This window comes from Schistocerca nitens, chromosome 4, assembly GCF_023898315.1.
Source record: "Schistocerca nitens isolate TAMUIC-IGC-003100 chromosome 4, iqSchNite1.1, whole genome shotgun sequence".
NCBI classification, from domain to species: Eukaryota; Metazoa; Arthropoda; class Insecta; order Orthoptera; family Acrididae; genus Schistocerca; species Schistocerca nitens.
In genome coordinates, this window is record NC_064617.1 from 935,661,644 (window position 1) to 935,680,413 (window position 18,770).

The window sequence follows — 18,770 nt, forward strand, 5'->3', positions numbered from 1 at the left end:
ACCTTCTCCAACTGCAATTTATTACGATTCACCAGTTTCCACCCTGTCTTTTATAAAAGGATCAGAGCTTGGCAGTGCACATCTAGTGTACACCCTCTGAACCCCCAAAACAGCCCCCCCCCCCACCCGCCCACCCACACACACACACACACACACACACACACACACAAAGAAAACATATTTTAAGATAGAACCAAACATACAACTGTTCTAGCATACTGTAATCTTAACAGAAACAGCATGACTGCTTTAAATTGTGTTGCACAAAATAAATAAATAAGCTATACAATGGATGCTTGCATTTAAAGAACAAAATGAGAAGTAATTTTCAATGCATAATGTCAGGATAATAAAAAATGAAAGAACATACTTACATTACTAATGTATTTTTGGCTGAATAACAGCAATACATCAAGTCATAAAAAGATTACTTTTAACCTGTTTGTGCATGATATTATTCAGGCAAACAAAGAATACTGTTACAGTCATGAGGGTATAAGATTTATTGACAGATAAATTCAACACTAGTAATCATTGTAAGCAGTCAACAAGCTTCATTTTAACTGTGTGACTAAACATAACAGTAAATTGTTTCTAGATGACATTTCAGCAGAAGTAAACAAATACAAAGGATGATGAAGAATTAAATGCAACACACAAACTACAAAGGAGACCAGTCAAAAAGTGGTAAGATACTTGACTGATTAACTTGTTTAGATTCTTAAAATCATTTCAAGTGAACATATCTTATATGAGCAGAAATATTACTCTTTCTTTTTGAGCGCAAGGGGCAAAATGGGCACTGAAATGCAGGTTCTTTTCCACATTCTAAACGGAGGTGGTGACGAAGTGTTCTTCTCCATTTATATGACTTTCCACAATTATCACATGGAAATACACCTGGACCTTCTGTTACAGGAAAAGCTCTTGTTCCAGTTGGTCTTTTATTCTTGAGGGATTCCTGTGTTCCTTCTGGCAGTTGCCATGTGTCAGAATCCAGAAGTGTTGCAACTTCAAAAAATGAATGAGCAGCTTGCTTCGCAAAGTTGTTGTGCACTAGCTGTGTAGAGCTTAGTTCAGCAGAAGACTGTGTTCCACTTCGAGAAATACTTTTATTTCGAAAGAACTGTTGCTTCTTGATTCCACATTTCAAGTCAGGCTCTGGAATAAATATGTAATGGAAATATTACTTTTGGAGGTAACCAACAGCCACATTTAAGGATTGTTACTATACATCAGAATACTGGGTCCATTTATAGTACGAGCATACTGTTCATGAAAAATATTCATATTCTAGTGAGAATACTGTAGACAAACACAGAATACAGTGTACAGCCAAATACCTTTTAAATTTCTTACATTTGCATTAACGTTACACAAAGCATGACATTCAACAAATGTGTATTACCTAGTCCCATATATTTTAAAAGGGCAGAAATTTCATCTGTTCCAAATACATGAACACCTAAAATTTAATTAAAGAAAACACTCTCAAATTATGATATTTAACTGCATAAAATAAACAATCTATACTATATACATATTGAACAGGACTGAATGTACATCACACATGAAAATGAGAATTTGAAAGTAATGGAAACAACTAAAGAAGTTTCCCATATATACATACCATCAACTTCAGTTGCCCTAGGGTGTATAGGAATCATGTCTTTCTTCTCTTATATATCACACATATTGGGTTCTGGACTGCACTAGCTGTTAAAACAGAAATGCCACCTCTATTGCTTATGAAAGTAATGTTGAAGTTTGGTTCCCAAATTGAGAGAATAATAATAATTATCCCAAAGTATATAAACTGTGACATAACATCTGATAAAACACTTTGAATTGTAGATAAACTCAATATATCTACAGTCATTATTTTTGTCACCAATGCTTGATATTTATGTACATTACTGGTTGCCTGATTCTTAAAACCAAATCATGCAGTTTGGAAGCCAATGTAAAATTTTCACAAAAAAATATTCAGAAAGAGTAGAGTAAAACTATAATGCAAGGCACAAAGCCTCCTGTTAATGACTACGCTATAGGAGATGAAGTGAAAAACAAGGATGGGGAAGAATATTTGCTGTGCCTTTTAAAGCCTATCATCCTGGTGTTCACCTTCCCTGATGTACGGAAACCACAGGGAACCTAAATCTTGACTGCTCAAATGTCAGCTCAGTGCTTTTTCCACTATACCACCCCAACCAGTGACGTAAATGTGACTGAATCCATTAGAGAAGACACAATTAGGTTGCCTCAAGTGAATTCATACGAGAAAAAGCTATAAGAAGAGCTACAGAACAAATGTAAAACAACTTCTGCAGTGGAAGGGGGAGGGAGAGAGGATGGACAAAAAGAAAAAGCCATAACAATGCAACATAAAGCAAAAATGACAGTATCTTACTTTCTGGATGTTGCAGCAAGTGTCTTCAGCTAACGGAAGTTGCAATAACAAATTGTCAGTAAGAGATTAAACTACAGAGATTTGCTTGGAATTAAAATATTAGCAGCACAAGTTAGGTAAGATGAAATAATTATCAACAAATGGAAAAAAACAATGGGGCAAATAGTTTGTACTCCTTGAATTACAAATTTAGTTCCTTCTGGAAAACATTTCTTTTTGAAGGGGGTGGAAGTGGGACAGGGGGGATTCTCATAATCAGTTATGTTTTGACATATTTTCATGAAAAAGTTACAACAACAGAATGGTGTTCACAAAATTGCAAATATATGCACACAAAAGACTTATCTCACAATATCTTCTGTTTATTATTTAGACATTAGTAGGTACTAGCATAACCAAGTCCTAAAAAAAAACTTTAATCAAAAAACTGAAAATATACTGGTTTTGCTTTTCTAAGTTTTAATTGGTTGATTATTCAATTTTAAGTGTCCCCACATAATATCTTGCCTTATAGTTAGATGCATTACATAGCTATCTAATACAAAAAAAAAAATAAGGAATCACAACTATGATTTGAAATACTATGAAATAATTTACAAATTTTATGCAAATAGGCTGCAAAAACTTGGTCAAAAAACAAAAAGAAACTCATTTTTCTCTCTTTATCCAACAGTTTTACTTTATTTATTAAAAAATGACTTTCTGCATGATATGTTGTACAAGAGGAGGAACACTGTGTGCATAAAACACTTAAGTAATAGAAAATAGGGGACAGCTGTGAAGATATTACTTCTTGTTGCCAATAATACATATAGATGTGATAAAAGAAAATTTACATATTAATTAAGACTTGGCTTTGACCAATAAAGTTTAAAAATGGAAGAGAGAAGGATTGTACTTTGAAACAAGATAAGAAATGAAGTAAAATCAAGTTTCTGTTTAATTCACATTTTTAATACCACAGTAAACCAAAAGTTTCAATAATAGACATAGGCGATATGACATTACAATCACCTTTTATTAAACAGACGATGTGCAATGGAGTCATAATTAATTTGGTTGGTCACATGTTAAAGCTTTACAACAATGCAAAATAGTTCAAACATAATTGGAATTTGCTTAGTGACGGAGGCTCTAATACAGTTCTTAAAGGTCTATTTCACTCACAGTTTCAAGTCTTCTTTGTCCCAACCGAAAACTATGTAACATTTAATTACCAAGTTCACGTGTGTGAACTGCAAATATGTGTTTCTTGAGATTTCCTTTCAGTTTGCATTTCTTGGAACAATAAGGACATTCAAACTGAGGTTCTTTCCCACACTGGAAACGAACATGGTTTCTGAGTGATGCTTGGTGACGGTATGTGTGTCCACACTGGAAACAGGTAAATGGGAGTCTGCCAACTATCCCGCTGAATGAAGACAACTCAGGTTGATCAATAATGTCTAGAAGACTGGATATACCTGTAAATCAGTACAACACTTGAAGCACATGTACAGAAAGGAAACGACACTGCAATTCCAAGTATTAAGAAATAGCCATTCTTAAAAATAAAATACTGATACGAACATACAAATTATTTCATACTTAGTAATTCAGGTTTATGACAGACTTGCTGCCTGACAAGCTGAGGAGTGGGAGAGATTAGTGTTGGAAATCTGACACAACTCTCAGCTAAAATTCAAATGTAACCATCTGTCTGTCCCCTGCAGAGGAATTTCACTTCATGTCAACAAGACGATCTGTAGAAAAAGAACAGCCAACCTGAAATGTGACCAATCCTAGGAGACACATCACAGATGTCAAAAGAAGAGGGAGAAGGAAACTGCTAACCTTTAACTTTAGCATATTGAAAGTGCTCCACCACATTAATATGGGACCTGACAATATTATGAAAGATACATTGCTACTCACAATGTAGACAAGATGTTGAGTCACAGACAGACACAGTAGAAAGACTGCTAAAGATGTGAGCATTCAGCCAAAAGGCCTCTTTCTGAAGTAGACAAAACACACACACACACACACACACACACACACACAGAGAGAGAGAGATACGACCACTGTCTCAGGCCACTGAATATACTGAAGGGAACTGACACCATGAATCCTGCAGCGCTGTTCACAAATCCATTAGAGTACAAGGCGGTGAAGATCTCTTCTGAATAGTATGTTGCAAGGCATCCCATATATGTTCAATAAAGATCATGTCTGAAGAGTTTGGTGGCTATCAAAAGTGTTTACTCTCATAAGAGTGTTCCTGGAGCCATTCTGTAGCAATTCTGGACATGTGGGGTGTCGTATTGTCCTGCTGGAATTGTCCAAGTCCGCAGGAACGTGCAATGGACATGAAAGGATGCAGGTTGTCGGACAGGATGCTTACATGTCACCTGTCGAAGTCATATCTAGATGTGTAAGAGGTCCCATATCACTTCAACTGCACATGCCCCAGACCATTACAGTCTCCACCAGCTTGAACAGTCCCCTCCTAACAGCAGGGTCCACGGATTCATGAAGTTGTCTTCATACCCGTACACATCCACCCACTTGATACAACTTGAAATGAGACTCGTCCAACCAGGTAACATGTTTCCAGTCATCAACAGTCCAACATTGGTACTGACAGGCCCAGGTGAGTTGTAAAGCTTTGTGTCGTGCAGTCATCCAGGATACACGAGTGGGTCTTCGGCTGTGAAAGCCCGTATCGATGATGTTTCGTTGAATGGTTCACATGCCCAGCATTGAAATCTGCAGCAAGTTACGGAAGGGTAGCACTTCTGTCATGTTTACTAATTCTCATCGGTTGTCGTTGGTTCCGTTTTAGCAGCTTCTTTTTCTGGCCACAGTGATGTCAGAGATTTGATGTTTTACTAGATTCCTGATATTCAGGGTACACTCATGAAATGGTTGTATGGGTAAATCCCCACTTCACTGCTACCTCAGAGATGCTGTTTCCCATCACTCATGTGCCAACTGAACACCACATTCAAACGCACTTAAATCTTGATAGCTTGCCATTGCAGCAGCAGTAACCGATCTAATAACTGCGTCAGACACTTGTTGTCTTACATAGGCATTGCCAACCATAGTACTGTATTCTGCCTGTTTGCATATCTCTGTATTTGATAATGCATGCTGTATCAGTTTCTTTGGTGCTTTAGTGTATGAAGTGCCTTCCACCTCTAAATAGCTTATTTTTGGAAATAATAAAGAATTTGGTGAAATTAAAACATGAAAACTGACTCTTAAATGGGAAACAGTTGTTGAATCTGACAGGAAAAGGAAGGAAGGTAGGTGTAAATTTACGAGTATGTAAGCAACTTATTTTTCCATCTAGGGCTGGTGCTGAGGAGAGCTGAATTTGTTTGCTTTGCTGGGTATGAGTCAGTGGGATGAGGACATCACATGACTGCCCCAGACGAGCGCAGGTGTAGAGACAAGGAGTGCGTGGGTGGAAATTGGGAAAATCCCAAAGATGGGAATTTGGACGGCTGTTATTCACATAACCTCTGTGTAGGAGATGCTCCAAGAAATCGCAGATTGTCAGACAGTCTTAAAGGTAGCCAAGTTACAGTTCTTTGAGATTCAACAATAATCAGAGACAAATATTCATGCAAATCTGAATACATTTGGGATCCCAGAAAAATGAGGCACATCCAAAGCCACAACAATATTTCAATAGCATTAAAACTGCGGAAGTTAATATTTCACAGTGAATACACATTTACACAATGATCCTCTGAATAACAACTTTTAATCACTTCATGCAGTTTCAACAAACAATATCTCAGCTGATAGCATTGTACAACAGCCATCATCTCTGAAAGCTAAGTCTATGTATCTATTTTATTTCTTGATTAATTACATCTTCTACATCATTTCTGCTACGCAAATGTTTGTCAAAATATCATATTCCCTACAATTACACAGCAAATGAACACAGCAACAGTGCCTCATATTTTGTCATATTCGTGTATTTAATGAACAGTTTACTATTTTGCCAGTAACTTTATTCAAATGCTGATTGTAAGTTCTATTAAAAAATTGTGCTAATTTAGAAGTGATCAATCACACATGTTAATAGACACCACAACTAAAAGGAAACCAAAAGACACTTCTGTCAAGAAGGCATAAATAACTGTTTAAACAAAATTTAACGACAGTTCATCATCATTTAATGTCAGTGCACTTGCGCAAGAACACTAGCTTATTTATTTATGAACAAACCTTGATTTGTAATTATTGCGAATGATCTGAGTATGACCAAATATTTATAATATTTCTTTATTTAAATATTGTTGTAACATATTAGTTTAGTGCAGGAAGTGGTCATGATGATCAAATCATGCTTTTTGAATGTAAAAATGATGTAATTTTGGTGGAGAGCCTTCAACCAACAGAAAAGCTGGGTAGTGGAACACTACGGCAGTCAAGTGGAGACTGGGACTTTTCGAGTAAAGAGATCAAAGGAGTGAATCTGAACACTCTATGCTGAGTTCTTGAAGAAACCAGACCTGCCTGGGGTGAAGTGAGAGATTACGTCGTATAGATGTTTCATTCTTGGCGGGTAACAGTCAAATCTTCTGAAGGGACTTTTATGTTTTGAGAGGTCTGAATATGCTCCAGAATAGGACTAAACTTATTCTGCTTGTTATCACAGAACAGAGGATAGACATATTACAAGTTATTATTCTTTTTATCGCACTGTTTTGAAATGGTGAATATTTCGCCTATTGTATGAAATTCTGTATTTTTGATAACTATTTAGTTTGGGGATTTTTCTACCATTCTCATAATGCTTTCGCAATATCTTTATTACATATGATATGGGTATTTTTTTGTCTGTACTTTATGTGAATATTGTAGGACCACTTCCTGTTTATCAGAGATGTTCTATCTTGAATAAACATCATTCAACATAATTCTCTATCATCTACATCAATCACAGATGTTACAATACAACCCTTTTTATTAAATTATTCCTTTAACTTCAATTTTTTTATTTCTGTGTATTTTATTGACTCAGAATTCTAGCCAATGCACAGACTATTTGACAGCTAAGGGTTACTACTAGCAGCGAATTAGCATGAAAGCAGATACACATGGCTCGACCCTAGGTCAACATCAAGCTATTCTTTTCAAATAGAGCTGTGCGTAGTCCACGTACCTAAAGTACGAGTAACCACAGGTAAAGATGCAAATGGTTTGCTTGTATAGGATGTTGTTTGGAAGAGCAACTATTCCGCAATAACTGTTAGGTACCATCATAAAGGAAGGAAAAAATATTACAATTTAATGGCTTATCAATGATGTCTTTACAGTTGTAGCAGGTCAGGTAAGATAAAGATGAAAGGGAAGCTAATCATGCATTTCTAGAGGAATTATCATCGCATTTGCCTTGAGCACATTAGAAAAACTATGGAAAAATTAATCTGTATAGTCAGACAGGGATCTAAACTTAACCCCTCCCAAATACCAGTCCAAAGTGTCATCTTACTTGCCGAATCTAATGAGGATAATATTGATGTGTAGTGCAGATTCACAAAAACTTTGCTACTGCTAATCCCAGCCGGGTGCCCCAACTTGCAAGTCATAAGGAAGGATCGGTTCGTGTGTGTGTGTGTGTGTGTGGGTGGGTGGGTGGGTGCGTGCGTGCCGACCTCTTACATCCATCTGGCTCAGATGGTACCTCCTACTGAAGGCCTTTGATTATGACTACAGGTGAAGCTCAGTCAAAAGTCTTGAAGATGCAAGAGAAAGAAACTGGTAGAAGGATTCACAAAAATAAGTGGTGATCAGGTGTTGTAATTGTTGGAGAAAGCCATATTAAACATTTTACAATGCATCAAATAGAATGATAGCAGCAGCATTCTCATTCTGTGAAGCTGCGCTACTACAGTACTTCATATGCATTTCATATTGATGCAAACATCCAAATCATGGAAGTAAGTGACCATGGTAATATTGGATCATCACATATTGTGATTATATGAAATAATAAGTAAATCTTTAGATAAATGCAGAATTGCAATGGATGCAAGTAAAGCAATCTGTAGAAAGGTGATAAGTGAAATTTCAACTAATTCCAATGATGTGAATCTATGTAATATCATTATAATGTAATTGGATGCATAAAAAAACCTACTCACCAAGTGGCAGCAGAACAAGCACATAAAAGAAGATAATAATTATGTAATCTTTTGGAGTCAGTGGCTCTTCTTTACACCAAAAGGGTTGAAGGGGAAGGAAGAGGGCTGAAGGAAAAGGACTGGATGGGTCCAGGAAAAGGGGTAGATTTTGGAAAAGTCACCCAGAACCACGGGTCAGGTGAGACTTACAGGACAGGTTGAGAAGGAAAGCCTGATTTAGTCATTCCCTTTCAACCCTTCTGCCGGAAGAAGGAGCCAATGGCTCCAAAAGCTTGCATAATTATAACCTTCTTTTATGTGCTTGTTCTGCCTCTACTTGGTGAGTAGATTTGGCTATCCAATTACATTATATTGTCAAAAATTGAGTAATATCATTAGTTATTTTATTCTCATATATTTTCATTCTCAACACCCATTCCTGTTATCCTAAAGGGTGAAGAAAGATAGACAGAAAGAAAGAGGAATACTGAGCCTACCAATTTCTGGTTCATATATGCCATTTCATAGAACTGCAACACCAAGTGAAGAACTGACGATTTTCATGGGTTTGCAGCCGGGTTCCATCATCCTGACGACAACACAATATTTCGGCGAACCATCTGGCCGCCATCTTCAGGTGAGATTGAGTGCACAATCACGCCGGAACTGAAGAGACCTCAGATTCGGTGGCTCCTTTATACCGCGGGAACAGGTCGTTGTGCGTGCGCGAGCAACGGAAGAGCTGCCCTCTGTGAGGCGAAGAATTGCAGCAGCGCCAGCAATGAATACTGTCAAAAGCGAGGAATCGCAAAATTAAAATGCAGCCGGTCGGAAACCAGACCGTTGTTGTTTTATCTGTGATAAAATAGGATTCCACATCTTACTTAAAGGAAAACCTTTATCTCTATTAATAATATCATCAGACAGACATATTTCAATTGATTCTTTCAATACGCAATCCCAGTAACGGGAAGCCGCGGCAATAATTTGCGTCTCATTATACGACATATTGTGCCCTTCATTATGACAGTGTTCGGCAACGGCTGATTTTACCGGCTGGAGCAGACGTGTACGCCATTGATGTTCCACACATCGCTCTTTAACTGTACGAACAGTCTGTCCAATGTAGGCTTTTCCACAGTGACAGGGAATCTTGTATACCCCAGGCTCCCTTGGTCCCAAATCACCTTTAACCGATCCAAGAAGGGATCTAGTTTTGGCCAAAGGTGTAAGGACGCTTTTAATATCATATTTCCTGAGGATTCTTGAAATTTTCGAAGAAATACTTCCCACGAAGGGTAAAAAAGCAACTGATTTGGACGTGTCCATCGTTGGTTCTTGTGGGGGTCCAAATTGAAAAGCACGAGTAATTTGGTGATCAGAATACCCATTCTGCCTGAAAACAGCCTTAAGGTGATCCAGCTCCTGTTTCAAGTTATCGGAATCCGAAACACCATAAGCCCTCTTGAGCAGTGTGCGTAAAACTCCCAAGCGTTGATGTTGTGGATGACAACTTGTGGCATGGAGGTAGCGGTCCACATGCGTAGGTTTTCGGTATACACTGTGTCCCAAAGTCCCATTTTCTTTCTTATGTACTAAGACATCCAAAAAAGGTAATTTGCCATCTTTTTCAATTTCCATCGTAAATTTGATTCGTGGATGAAGGTAGTTAAAATGATCTATAAATCGATGAAGAGATTCCATTCCACGTGGCCAAACGATGAAAATATCATCCACGTACATCAAAAAACATGTTTGTTTAAGAGAAGATGTCCTAAGTGCCATATGCTCAAAATCTTCCATAAAGAGATTGGCGACAATAGGGGAAAGAGGACTCCCCATAGCCACACCCTCAGTTTGTTAAAAAATTGCTTCATTAAATAAAAAATACGTCGATGTCAATACATGGTGACACAGTTCACTAGTTTTGTCATCCAAGAGCTGACCAATTAGCAATAAAGACTCCCCCAAAGGTACCTGAGTAAAAAGTGAAACAACATCAAAGCTTACTAGAAGGTCGGATGTTCCAGGACGTAGAGACGTCAGGCGTTGAATAAAATCGGATGAGTTGGATATGTGGTGTTCACACTTCCCAACGTGTGGGCTCAGAACAGAAGCAAGATATTTGGCCAAATTGTAAGCAGGGGGGCCCAGATTACTAACGATCGGACAAAGAGGTGCCCCAGGTTTATGTACCTTGGGTAGACCATACAATCTGGGTGGTACTGCCGCCCCTGGATGAAGTTTTTTAATGATGTCCTCAGGCAATGAGCTCTTCTTAATAAGAGAGATGGTCTTCCGCTTTATCCGATCAGTAGGATCGCTTCGTAGCTTACAGTATGAAGAATCCTCCAACAAACAAGCCATTTTTGCCAGATAATCTTCACGAGTAAGAAGAACAGTGGCACTGCCTTTATCAGCAGGAAGAACTAAAATATCCTTATCTTCCCTCACTGACCGAATGGCCTTCCTTTCACTAGAAGAAATGTTTTTCCGTGGTGGTGGTGCTCGACGAAGATGATGAGAGACTTGCTGTCTAATTTCTTCTGCCCGATCTTCTGGAAAACGGGCGATGGCCTGCTCCACAGCACTGATAATATCGACAGTAGGCAAATGTCTCGGTGTGGGAATGAAATTCAAGCCTTTCTCCAAAACCGACAAAGTGGCTTCGTCCAATGTCTTGTCGGTAAAATTAATAATAGTCCGGCGGCGACTGATGTCATCAGATGTGGATGGTTGTTGTATCCAACTCGTCCAATTTTATTCAACACCTGACGTCTCTACATCTTGGAACATCTGACCTTCTAGTGAGCTTTGATGTTGTTTCACTTTTTACTCAGGTACCTTTGGAGGAGTCTTTATTGTTAATTGGTCATCTCTCGGATGACAAAACTAGTGAGCTGTGTCGCCATGTATTGACATCGACGTATTTTTTATTTAATGAAGCAATTTTTTAACAAACTGACGGTGTGGCTATGTGGAGTCCTCTTTCCCCTATTGTCGCCAATCTCTTTATGAAAGATTTTGAGCATGTGGCACTTTGGACATCTCCTCTTAATCCAACAAGTTTTTTGAGGTACGTGGATGATATTTTCATCGTTTGGCCACTTGGAATGGAATCTCTTCATAAATTTTCAGATCATTTTAACTACCTTCATCCACGAATCAAATTTACGATGGAAATTGAAAAAGATGGCAAATTACCTTTTTTGGATGTCTTAGTACGTAAGAAAGAAAATGGGACTTTGGGACACAGTGTATACCGAAAACCTAGGCATACGGACTGCTACCTCCATGCCACATGTTGTCATCCACAACATCAACGCTTGGGAGTTTTAGGCACACTGCTCAAGAGGGCTTATGCTGTTTCGGATTGCGATAACTTGAAACAGGAGTTGGATCACCTTAAGGCTGTTTTAGGCAGAATGGGTATTCTGATCACCAAATTACTTGTGCTTTTCAATTTGGACCCCCACGAGACCCAATGGTGGACACTTCCAAATCAGTTGCTTTTTTACACTTCGTGGGAAGTATTTCTTTGAAAATTTCAAGAATCCTCAGGAAATATGATATTAAAAGCATCCTTATGCCTTTGGCCAAAACTAGATTCCTTCTTGGATTGGTTAAAGATGATCTGGGACTGAGGAAGCCTGGGGTATACAAGATCCCCTGTCACTGCGGAAAAGCCTACGCTGGACAGACTGTTCATACAGTTCAAGATCGATGTGTGGAACATCAATGGCATACATGTCTGCTCCAGCTGGAAAAATCAGCCGTTGCTGAACACTGTCTTAATGAAGGGCACAACATGTCGTATAATGAGACGCAAATTATTGCCTCGGTTTCGTGTTACTGGGATTGCGTATTGAAAGAATCAATTGAAATATGTCTGTCTGATGATATTATTAATAGAGATAAAGGTTTTCCTTTAAGTAAAATGTGGAATCCTGTTTTATCTAATATGTCTGTCTGATGATATTATTAATAGAGATAAAGGTTTTCCTTTAAGTAAAATGTGGAATCCTGTTTTATCACAGATAAAACAACAACGGTCTGGTTTCCGATCGGCTGCATTTTAATTTTGCGATTCCTCGCTTTTGACAGTTTTCACCGCTGGCGCTGCTGAAATTCATCACCTCTCAAGAGGGCAGCTCTTCCATTGCTCACGCACGCACAATGGCCTGTTCCCGGGGTATAAAGGAGCCACCGAATCTGAGGTCTCTTCAGTTCCGGCGTGATTGTGCACTCAATCTCACCTGAAGATGGCAGCCAGATGGTCCGCCGAAATATACGACGATAGGGAAGAAAATAGGACGATGGAACCCGGCTGCAAACCCGTGAAAATCATCAATATTTGATACGCCGGGAAATCTACGTTACCACAACAAGTGAAGAATTTTGTTTTCTTTTACTTATTTTTGGTAAATGGCATAGCACTGCTCAATCAGTTGCTAGTTGCTGGCTGGAGCATCCCCACTTCAACAGTCAATGCCTCTGAAAATTGTTGGTTTCACAAATCTCTGAAAATAATTGACAAACTGACATTAAAAACTAGTATTTTTCATGTGTTTCAACAGAGTCCCTATGCAGCTTCAGACCTCACAAAATTATTTTCAAACCCATTTGTAAAATTCTTACAGGCCTCTATCACAAACACATACATGGTGCAAACACCTTATTTGTTTCAGCTTAACTTTTATTTCTTACCAGTCTTGACACCACACAATTGATTCTCGATGATCATGAGCTGGTCAAGAAACATTATGCTTCTCCACTTCATTGGTTTCTTCTGCCCTGGTGATGATATGAGGATATATGCCCCTATTACATTCCTAGCAACACTCAACAAAACACACAACATATTGTTTTTATTACTAGTTTCCTATGGTGAAACGGATAACAGGCATTAGGTGAGTACCAAAAGGAGCTTATCAATTAGTATGAATTAAATGTTTACACAAAATGATCAATACTTGGAAAGTCTAGCATATTTTTGTTCTCAAGTTCGTAATGTGTGTAACTATAACGACTACATTCTACACAGGTTGAGAGTCACATTTGTTATAATAGGAAAAGAAATGGCAAGACAGCAGCTGCATATAATGACCCAAAGGCACTATAACGAAGTTTAAACTGTCTGGAGATCGTCTTCCTTTTTTGTATAGTAGTGGCACATAACACACACTATATAATTCATTATTTTTCTGTAGGAATCCGTAAGTCAAAGAAATTGCCAGTAAAAAATGCATGGTTTTAGTTGAAGTGTGAATAATTACGAAGCTGGCCAGTAAGTTTCAAATTTTATAGCAAAATACAGGAAAGTTAATAGCAATTGATAAATAAACTTGAAAAAAAGGTTCTGGCGGAGCAGAAGTCAGTCACATAACTCCAGACACTTAACCTTACACCATTTTCAGAGTAACTCTTCATTAGTAAGGTACAGAGAAATTTCAACAGCAGTAACCAACAAGTCAACAATACATTACATACTCATAATTATATACTGGTAATGAATTTGGCATTTCAATAATTCACCCACAGTATAAACATCATTGTTCTTACCACGATTGTAAACAGTGGCTGGCAATCCCATACCAGATTAACCCACTAATCTGAACTACAAAGTCCTCTAATGTGTAATTTCTGAAATATTTGATGACTTTGGCCACTCTTTTAGTCTACTTAGCTCTTAACTTCTGTAACACAGTATATCCACTTTGATTAAAACTAAAAAATAAAAAAAAAATGATTTTAAGAAGAATGTGTGGGAACAGATACTAAATGGAGGTATCTACTCTATGGAGGGAGGCAGTCTGTACTAAAATAATTCATACTTTTTATGTATCTCTTTAACCATTTTTATTTTCCTGTTACAATGTGCATAAAACTACATTTTAGCATTATCATTGTTAAGAACTCCAGTTTGTGAAAAGGTTCATCAGCTTATGCCAACATAGAACAACTTCTGAGAATAAGTAGCAGCAAATTGGGGAGTTTACGCTAGAGCACACAAATGTTTCTCCAATTCTTTTTAACGCACAATGTCATGAACATTTGTACTGTGGTAATTGTCTTTCATTTCACCCAAGTATTCAGCTGATTTAAACTGTCCCTATAGAGAGAGACAAATTCTAAGTCTTATCCAACATATGTTTGGGGTAACCATTTACACAATGTTCAGACAAGTGACTTTCAGTGTGATGTAAAAGGAAATGAAACAGACCTACACCACACTATCTACAAGCATATCTTTCACAGTGACTGAAATAAGAACCAATGCATATGCCTAATGTGTTGCTTTAAATTTTCTTTAAGTTTACTTCTTTTCTTACAAAATGGGCACTTGAAACCAGGTTCCTTGCCACATTCATACTTCAAGTGTCGCTGCAGAGACTTCCTATGTTGATACACATGCCCACACTTACTACACACAAAGCTACCATCACTGACACTATCTATTACACCTGACCACCCACCCGTCCTTTGGAGCCAACTGCTGTCATCTGAAACACAATCCACAGACAATAATATTAGATTCTGATGTATAATTTTGTCACACAGTTGTCCACAATTTCACGGATTTGGAGTGTGTGTACAAAGTAACAGACTCTGTGGAACGAAATTTTTAAGTAACTATCAAATGTGCCATGTTACTCACATCAGGCAAACACAGAGATTCAAAAAGTAATAACTGACCTTTAGACGCTCACAAATAATGGGAAAGGTAGAGCAGCCAATTTAAAATAAAAAAGCACTACTATTAAACAAAGTGCAATATTACAAAGTATTAATTATAACTGCAAGTGTCCTTAATGGTAATTTAACAATCTTTTGGTAACACGAAGAGCATCTACTTCTCATCCACTGGCACAGGAATGAATAGAGCTTGACACATACAGACACAAGGAACAGAACAACTGGATGCTGGATATTTGGGTCACCACTAGTGTCCATCAAGCAGTCCCTAACAATAGTACTTCCATACTTTAAAAGATTCATACCTATTTTTCATTTCATACTTCAATCTTTTAGCAGTGGGTCTTAATTTATACCAGTCTCTTCCATGGCTTTTCCATTTTTTCCCACAGCCTGCCTGCATACCAATTTGTATCTCTATTCTGTAATATTAGCCTCTCTCAGTTCACCCTTCCTCCTTCCTCTCTAATTAGTGTCTCCATATTTATTTTCTGCTTCTGTTTGACTCATTCCTGATACTTTGGAATTCAAATTTCAATTCTTACTCTGGAGCACCTTGAAATTCCTTAGCACCTGCTAATCCTGTATTTGGTAAAACCTATCCTGTAGAAGTTCTCTTATTTTTGATCTCTCTCCCTTTTCCTGAAGAAAGGCTCTTCAAAAATTTCGGTTGCTAGAAGTTTAATGGTGTTTTCTAATTTGTCTCTCTATCTGCTATGCTAAAGTTATTTTTAATTCAGATACTACATTTTGTCTCAAGCATGGCTTTCATGTAGAATCAGATTTAGTAACAATGTCTTAGATGTAACAGAGAAAATGTGATCAAAGTAAGTTGAAATGCAGGTATGTCTATACGACAGTATCTATAAGGATTATATGCTTGCCCTCCTGCTACTAAGAGACAAATTAACTGTCTAAGAAGTAGCTGTTTACATAGGAAAATAGTGTAAAATTGAGTTTACTTAGAAGTGTATTATACATTTAATTTTAAATATTTTTTTCTGACATGATGAGCTGCTGTTTATTCTGTCCTTCACAACAAAGCTAGCAGAAAGAGTGAACAAATATTGAATACGTAAGTTCACATTCATTTCACAGTTAATGTGTGTTGGAAAGCTAATCTTCTTTATTATATTTCTTCAAAGAACACTATACACATGAAAAAGGATTGCAAGAATACAGAGTTAAAATTAGCAAAAGGAAAACTAAGGTGATGAAGATACGAAAATGAAATACAGATATTTGGGGAACATGTTGATAATTGGAGAACTGAAAAAGAAATAACATTAAGAATGGCAGCAGCAAAGCAACTGTTCCAGAAAAAGAAATGCTTCTTATGCAACGAACTGGGGTTGGAAGTTAAGATAAAGGTGTCTATTTCTGTACGGCTGTGAAACAGGGACATTGAAGAAAAGAGAAAAAGACAAAATTGAAGCATTGCATAATGGATTTGGAGAAGAATTGGAGAAAATAAAATGGGTAGATAGCATGGAGAACAATGAAGTAGCAGAAAGGGTAAAAGAACAAAGAACTCTCCTAAACCTGGTTAACAAAAGGACAGGAACTCTTAACTGACTGGGACATACACTGTGAGGCAAAGGAATTATTGGGGGGAGGGGGAGGGGGGGGAGTAATTATTTGGAATTTTATGCCAAAGGATAGATCACAAGTCCCTTTTTCAATTCGAAGCAACATGTCCTGTAGGGACAGTGTTTGTCTGATGTAGTAGTTTACACTGCCTTCTGTGTAAACATGCTGTTGAACTTTGTTGCGAATTCTTCCACCTTTCAGGAGCAGTTTCCCACTCGAAGGGCATATGGGTGAGTCATTATGCCAGCATTCTTTGTCTGCCATTGCTGATGATTTTTATTCAAAATGTAAGCAGTGGCCAAGATTGACCCTGGGACCCAGGATGTTTTGATTACTAAACAAAGACACTACCACTATTTATCTCTAGTTTATATTTTTGTGGTATATGGAATAAGTCTGTCATGTATGTCTGAATATTTCCTCATTCCATTAAAATGAATGAGACGGAAGGATGGGGGAAATGTGTTGAGAATGATAGGGTATGCAGCAGGAAGAGAGTGGTGACACAAGGACAATTTTAGGGGAGGAAAGATGGAGTGGAAACAGGAGGAGGAGGAAAGGTGAGTTTGCCACTGCACAACAGTATATCTGTAGTAAGACACTAATTTCTATGACATACTAATGTTTTTATCTTCTTCATCAAATACACCATCTCAAAAATTGTTCTCACACCTACTCTCAGATATTACAAATACTTGCAAAAAGATAATTAAAAATCAAGTGAAAGGTATTAATTTATATTTTAAAAGTAATATATTATTTCAATCAACAAGTAGTGGTTGATGTCATACCTTTGAACAACTTATTTGTAAGATGATCCTGTATTCTCTCAATAAATAAATGGATGCATTCACAAACAGTCATAAATTCAACTCACCCAGAAAAACAAGATGACCTAGACATACTGCTACTTGAGTTACTCAGTGTGACTGATTTATAGTTTCCAATACAGAATCAACATGTTACTATACGACAAAGAGCTAGAATTCATTTGCTATTACAACTTTTAAAAAATCTGCAATGCAGTGCAGTGAAATACGAGTAAACAAGACACTTTATTTTAATGTCTCACAAGCAAACCACAAGGGAACATCTTGAACTTATCAGTTTTTAATTCCCATAGTAATTAGCAATTAATGTCTGAGAGATACAAACCTTTCAAAGGCAGAGTTGGCAACAGGACTTGTATATATTATAATCAGTTGTTGGCTACTATGCAATCTTTCTTCTCAAACTCTTCAAGACACAGCCCCACAGCAATTTGAAAACAATTTTGAGGACCCAACCGAAAATCAATTTGATAACAATTTTCAATGAAAAGACAAATACCTTCACACGTGCAGTTTGGTCAGTTCCCAACTTTGCTCGAATCATGTTTCTCCTAGTAAAGTACTATAAAACAGCATATATGACCAAAAGTAGAAAATCTGAGCATAACACATTCTACACATTTTGTGATACTATGATCAAATTTGGATAAAACAGGATGTTGTATGTTGTTATATATGAAGAAGCTGATGAACCGGATGTAGCCGCCTGACGTGCTTTACTAGGTTACTTTTTAGTTTGCACTTCTTTGGACAGAACGGACACTGGAACTGTGGCTCTTTCCCACATATAAAGCGCAAATGACTCCCCAAATTATCCTTGCTTGAGTACTGTCGACCACATTGAATGCACTCAAACTGTTGTCTTGGTGGTTCTACTACTGAAGTGCTCCATGGAGAATGACTTCCTGAAAGAGAAAGAAACAGCGTACACATCCTGAACGTGTGCTGTTCTTACTACCTTCATAAAAAAAAGTGTAGCAAATAACATCATTTGAACAATGTAAAATCTCTTTATCATAATACAACAAATCTCTCCAGCCACGTGCCTACAGTTATACTGTCCCTGCATGCACTTACATATTACATGCTTTCTGTTGCAAATATACAGTGATACAG

The 18,770-nt window shown here is 37.5% G+C and overlaps 2 protein-coding genes across 2 annotated transcripts in view; both read right to left on the reverse strand.

Annotated features, from left to right (window-relative positions):
- Positions 1-485: 485 nt before the first annotated feature.
- LOC126252794 (zinc finger protein 1-like) lies at positions 486-1,729 on the reverse strand. Its single transcript, XM_049953730.1, has 3 exons — positions 1,631-1,729; positions 1,409-1,465; positions 486-1,161 (listed from the first exon to the last, which is right to left on the reverse strand). Exons 1-3 carry the CDS (start codon positions 1,665-1,667, stop codon positions 728-730), a joined length of 528 nt encoding a protein of 175 aa, XP_049809687.1. The 5' UTR covers positions 1,668-1,729; the 3' UTR covers positions 486-727.
- A 16,761-nt stretch (positions 1,730-18,490) lies between these two features.
- LOC126253573 (longitudinals lacking protein, isoforms A/B/D/L-like) overlaps positions 18,491-18,770 on the reverse strand; it is a 236,755-nt gene continuing 236,475 nt past the window's right edge. The window contains exon 4 of the transcript XR_007546004.1: positions 18,491-18,559. The gene's annotated coding sequence lies outside the window, so the exon portion shown is untranslated. The remainder of the gene's footprint in view (positions 18,560-18,770) is intronic.

Coding starts and splice junctions, on each gene's coding strand:
- LOC126252794 (XM_049953730.1), bottom strand. CDS start 1,667: ATGATTCCTATACACCCTAGGGCAACTGAAGTTGATG. Junction 1,466..1,630: donor TAGGGCAACTGAAGTTGATG/GTATGTATATAT, acceptor ATTAAATTTTAG/GTGTTCATGTATTTGGAACA. Junction 1,162..1,408: donor TTTAAAATATATGGGACTAG/GTAATACACATT, acceptor TATTTATTCCAG/AGCCTGACTTGAAATGTGGA.